General features: G+C 35.2%; 1 protein-coding gene across 2 annotated transcripts; it reads left to right on the forward strand.

Moving 5' to 3' along the window:
• The first annotated feature begins 315 nt into the window (after positions 1-315).
• Positions 316-5,419, forward strand: LOC110632626 (protein ROOT HAIR SPECIFIC 17-like). Of its 2 annotated transcripts, XM_058145990.1 has the most exons (10): positions 316-662; positions 816-881; positions 1,021-1,111; positions 1,613-1,689; positions 2,265-2,353; positions 2,441-2,624; positions 3,419-3,600; positions 3,893-3,995; positions 4,095-4,426; positions 4,815-5,419. In XM_058145990.1, the coding sequence occupies exons 1-10, from the start codon at positions 474-476 to the stop codon at positions 5,260-5,262; spliced, it is 1,761 nt and encodes a 586-aa protein (XP_058001973.1). In that variant the 5' UTR covers positions 316-473; the 3' UTR covers positions 5,263-5,419. The 2 variants fall into 2 exon arrangements, with proteins under 2 accessions (XP_058001973.1, XP_058001975.1); XM_058145992.1 differs by lacking the exon at positions 816-881.
• Positions 5,420-5,756: the final 337 nt, after the last annotated feature.

Genomic DNA, 5,756 nt, shown 5'->3' on the forward strand with positions numbered 1-5,756 from the left:
GTGAATAGAGGGCGAGCCAACAAAGATCATGCCGGGAAGTAATGAATATCGAGAAGAAGTTTGAATGTTGCACACTCACACGTAAGTTTAGGTACGATCGTATCGGACCTACCTTTCCCACTCATTAATGACTTAGGATAAGAATAACAAACAAACATAATAATCTTCTAGATAGTTAAGTGATATGATCTTAGAAACAGTTTCCGTTTGTCGCGACACGTGTTTAAATCATAGAGCGTTGAATCACTGGATTGAGTCAGAGCAAGTCACACGGAAACAAACAAATCGCCAAAATATAATGCTCTCATATGGATATTCATTTGTTTATATCCTTCCTCTTATACTTGCGACAACAGCTTCGACTCAGAGGCACCGTCTCTTCCCTTCTCTGTCTCTGATCAAATGCTTGTCCCTCAAAACATTCATCAACAGTAAGAGAACAAATAACACCTTCTTCTTCATCTTCTCGTACAATGAAGAACAAGAAGAGAGATAACAGCCACAGCTTCACAGCTGGCGTCTATCGGATTTTCCTCGTCATGCTGCGGCGCCACCACTTGTTTCATCTCCTCTACGCCTTTTCATGTTGCCTCATCCTCCTCTTCGTTGCTTTCTCACTCTTCTTCTCCCCTCCTCCTGTCGCCAACCACCACCATTCAATGGTAATATTCTTTCCTTATTATGAGCTGTTCCATGTGTTACGGTCTTGACTTTACTGCCTTTTCTTTTCCGACATTAAACGAGCTTCGTGTATACGTTTCGCTACATTGAATTCATTCTCACGATTTTTCTCTTTTTTTTTTTTTTGAGATTAGTCTAAAAATTCAGTCATAGACACAGTAAACTCGACTTCGGATACGAAGACGGCGTTTCGTGTTGCGGTACCGATATGAACTTGATTAAGTTTGATATATTTTGTGTATTTGTTGTTTGGTGTGATTTGATATTTTGATTTTTGTTTATATATTAGTATTTGGATGATTGCGTGATCAGCCATTTTTTTTATGTTGGATTGTTCAGGAAAATGAAGAGAGCATAGGGCATGATTTCTGGAGCTCGAGATTATCGAAGTTCTACTATGGTTGCAGTAACGCCAGCGGCAGCTTTCAAAGTAAAGTATCGAAATCTAATCTTTTGATTTTGAAAAATCAATAATGTATTGATATTTATTGGAGGTTTTTAATTTGATGCTGAAATCATTTTATATTTATACAATGGAACTCACCTTTTAGCTGATTATTCAACTTTCTGTTTCTGGCATTTTTTTTCATGGAAAACTTTTTAAATAATAATGACAGTAATAATAAATAAGGGAGAGAGAACTATGGCCTAGCAGATTTTGTCTGATTTTAAATGGTTTTGTCATTTGATTCTCATTTAAGTTCCATTCTCGATATGAAGCCTAAGAATTTTTAATTTTATATTTGATGTATTTGGGTACTGGGAATAAATTTGGAGAATATATTGGGGATTCATTGAAGTGGTTTTATTTTATTCGATCAATTTCTTGGTTTTGCCCCTGTTTGGTGACAAGGAGCAGCCAAAATTGCTTCTGTTATTATTGTCAGACGATTAGACTTACTTAATGGAGATGTGTGGTTGTATGTTATAGCTGCTGACGTAAAAACGAATCACAATCGGTACTTGTTGATTGCTACCAGTGGAGGTTTAAATCAACAGAGAACAGGGGTGAGTCTTTCTAAACTTATCTATTCCTGAGCAACTCAAGTGCCAATTGTCTGTTGATTAATTTGAGTTATACTGGCAGCGTCACATAAAGTTAACATTCAACACGGGTCATTTTTTTGTATAATTTCCTATGTAAATTCACTGAAGATCATATATGAAACTTAATATTTGTGGTGTTTGTTGTAAGGATGGAGTTGAGCTTGCACCTTTTGTCATGTCACTTTTCCCTTGATTATAGATTTATTACATCTGGAAAAAATAATCGACAGTATTGATGTCTTTTCTTTATTTGTATTGGGGATGCAACACGATTTACCCTTTTATTTTGTTCCGTTGTGTGGATAAACAATAGTGGGATAATTTGTGATATTATTGATAGACCAACTTGGTCAGAAGCCCAGTTCACTGTATATGAATGTGAATATGATATTAGGGGCATCATATCCAAGTTCTATGGCTTTTATGGGTAACCATGATTCACTTTTCAATGGATAATTCACTTTAAATGTTGCCATTATAATGGATTTTTTGCTCAATTAGTTTTTGATACTGAATTTTCTATATCATGGCCACAGATAACAGATGCTGTTGTTGCAGCTTATATTTTGAATGCTACTCTTGTTGTTCCAAAGCTGGATGAGAAATCGTTCTGGAAAGATACTAGGTATACTTTTTTATTCACTTCCTAGTTACCATTTCAAAGTTTACTTGCTTTCCTGTGTATTCATATGTGATTTGCTGTTTGATGCAGTAATTTCTCTGAAATCTTTGATGTTGACTGGTTCATTTCATTCCTCTCAAAAGATGTTAAAATCATTAAACAGCTCCCAATGAAGTTAGGGAAAGTTGTGACTCCTTATTACATGCGCGTTCCAAGGAAGTGCACTCCAAAATGCTATGAGAATCGTGTTTTACCTATTTTTAATAAGAAACATGTAAGTGCTGCATTTCTTTTCTTTTCTTTTTGACGTACACCAGTTTCTAATAAAACTGCCAAAATATATTTTTATAAAGTAGTTTTTAAGTTGTTTCACTGAATTCTGGGGTTTGAATTTTTGTTTTCACTCTACAGTTTTATTGTGAAAATGTTGCCAGGTCGTTTTTGTTCAGATCAATGAACAGAATTTGATTTCACACACTCTTCTTCTTATGTTTTTTTTTTTCCTCATGCAATGTACAGGATCATGCACATATATTAGAGGCTGTAATACCTATATTAGCAATAAATACTGGTGTAATTGGTGTTCCAAAATGACAAGCAATGTTTACACATTCAAGTGAAGTTGTGTTGATGTGTAGGTCGAAATGAATATTCTAAGTTTGAATTCCAGAAAGCTAGCATTGGTAATTCTCTCTGGTTTTCCAGCTGAATTTTGTGAAGACATCTAAATTGGAAATTTCTTCAAAGAAGAAAATGACAAGAATCAAAGAAATAGGAAAGAACCAAGCAGTCAATAAGATTAGAAAACCCAGAATTTTATAATGTGCATAAGTGGATGTGTATTCAGAAAGTGTCCCGGAAACTGTTGAATATTTATTTATCTTTTAAAATTTTTCAATTTTTGAAGCATTTGGGTTTATTTATTGTTATGCAGCATTTTCAGACTATTCTTGAGACTATTCTCATGAACAAGAATGATGAGTTATTGAGCTTTAATGCTATTTGGGTTCAATTACCCTTCATGTTTATTATAGAACTGAATTTTGTGACAATTGGCTTGTTTTGTAGGCTATTCAGCTTGGGAAATTTGATTACAGGCTATCAAATAGGCTTGATATGGATTTACAAAAGCTGAGGTGCAGAGTCAACTACCATGCTTTAAAATTTACTGATTCTATTCTTGAAATGGGTAAAAAGTTGGTTGAGAGAATGAGAATGAAATGCAATCACTTTATTGCCTTGCACTTGAGGTAAGGTCCTTGGAATACTATATATATATATATATATTTGAAATTTGTAGTAATTTAACTATGTTAAACCTTCTTGTTTTAGTTGTCAAATTTAGTCAAGTCTTTGTCATGTTCCATTGAAGTCTAAGATGGCGTATAATGTATTTTTTGAGAACATTATTTTATTAATGCATGTGAAATGAGATTTTGATTTTTAATTGCACTGAAGAGGTTTTGACCTATGATTGGTGAGTTTAGGATTTTAATAAGAGTAGAGGAACTCACAAATGTAGTTTATCATATTATTTTTTAGGTTTGAAGCTGATATGCTTGCTTTCTCTGGATGTTATTATGGTGGTGGAGAAAAAGAAAAGATAGAACTTGGTGCAATTCGGAAGAGGTGGTTAAGTTTACATGTAAGGCCTCACCATCTTCCCAGAATGTATTATTTATCCTTAACAGTACAACCCAAGACTGAGTTGCACATTTATCTATTAATTTTCTGTTGAATGCAGCAAAAGAACCCTGAGAAAGTGCAGAGGCAAGGAAGATGCCCGTTAACACCAGAGGAAGTTGGTCTTATGCTGCGAGCATTGGGTTTCGGAAGCGACATTCACATATATGTGGCATCAGGTGAAGTATATGGTGGTGAAGAGACTTTAATACCCCTCAAGGCTCTGTTTCCCAATTTTCATTCAAAAGAAACTTTAGCTAGCAAGGAAGAGTTGGCACCATTTTCTTTATTTTCTTCTCGCATGGCTGCACTAGACTTCATTGTTTGTGATGAAAGTGATGTATTTGTCACCAACAACAATGGCAACATGGCTAGAATGTTAGCTGGACGAAGGTAAGCTACTCATTTCTTTAACAGTAGATTGTCAAACAATGTCAATGACCTTGATTTATAATTTCAGAATAATTTTTCAAAGGATAAATTTTTTCAATTTCCTCTTATTGTTTTTGGGTTTGTGACCAAGTGGTTCAAATAACTAGCTTTTTAGCACAGCAACTTTCAAGGCTTAAAGAGAAGTGCATAGCTTGCTTTGTGTATTGTATTTCATTGCTTAGAATTAGATTCTGTTCATCTGAAACTCTGTGCAGATGCTTCTTTGTAGCATTCATCAGAAACCGTTCATCCTTAAAGTCTCTATCAGATTACTTTAATCTTGTTGTATGACTATGTCGTTGGCAACCCTTTTTATTCACCAACTAATTTAGTTATTTGTCTATCTCAGGAGATATTTTGGACACAAGCCAACAATTAAGCCAAATGCTAAAAAACTTTACAGATTGTTCTTGAACCGACATAACATGACATGGGAAGAGTTTGCCTCCAAGGTTCGTACTCATCAAATTGGCTTCATGGGAGGGCCAAATGAGGTGAAACCTGGCAGGGGTGAGTTTCATGAAAACCCATCATCCTGCATATGCGAGGATTCTGAAGCAAAGGCTGGGGAATATCCAACTCCTCATAGTTACATGCATGAGGGCCAGGGAGAGAATAACAAAAAGAATGTTGCTAGCTATGTTTCTGATGAGCTCTTAACTGTGGACGACCACGACCAGGATTGGTCAGATATGGATTATGTGAACGGAATTGGTGCTCAAAGAAAGGAAGGCTTGTATAAAAATACCTTGATTGGGACAGATCAACCAGAATTGGAGGTGTTATTCGCTGACTGAGAATTGCGACTGCTTTTTCATTTATAGGAGCTGGTGTTCTCGGCCTAACCAAATTTTCATCAGATTCTTTGGACCTTGATTTCGCCTCTTTCATATTTGCTTCGAATGTTAGCATTTTATCTTGCACGGAAGTGAAAAGCAGCACTTTTATTTTTTATTTTTTTGGTATATAGAAAACGCATTGTATACAGAGGACTAGGCAACTAAGCCTGTTTCAGTTTACAAAATTTCTGAAAATTAGGTACTGGCTGCTGCATGACTTCATAAATCCAATAAAATTTGTAGCTGAATAATTTTCTTTGTTTCAAGATGGGAGAACAGGAGCATAAAAACTTGGAGAAGGCATTGCAGTGTTTTTGTTTTGTTTCCATTTTCATTTGCGTTCCCCTTTGCTAGAAAAGAATTAGCCCCATAACATTGTAGGAAGCTTGTACATTGTATATAGCATTTGAAGGCGAAGTAATATTATAAAGCAATTTTCTTTTGCTGCAGAC

This window comes from Hevea brasiliensis, chromosome 1, assembly GCF_030052815.1.
Source record: "Hevea brasiliensis isolate MT/VB/25A 57/8 chromosome 1, ASM3005281v1, whole genome shotgun sequence".
Taxonomy (NCBI): Eukaryota; Viridiplantae; Streptophyta; class Magnoliopsida; order Malpighiales; family Euphorbiaceae; genus Hevea; species Hevea brasiliensis.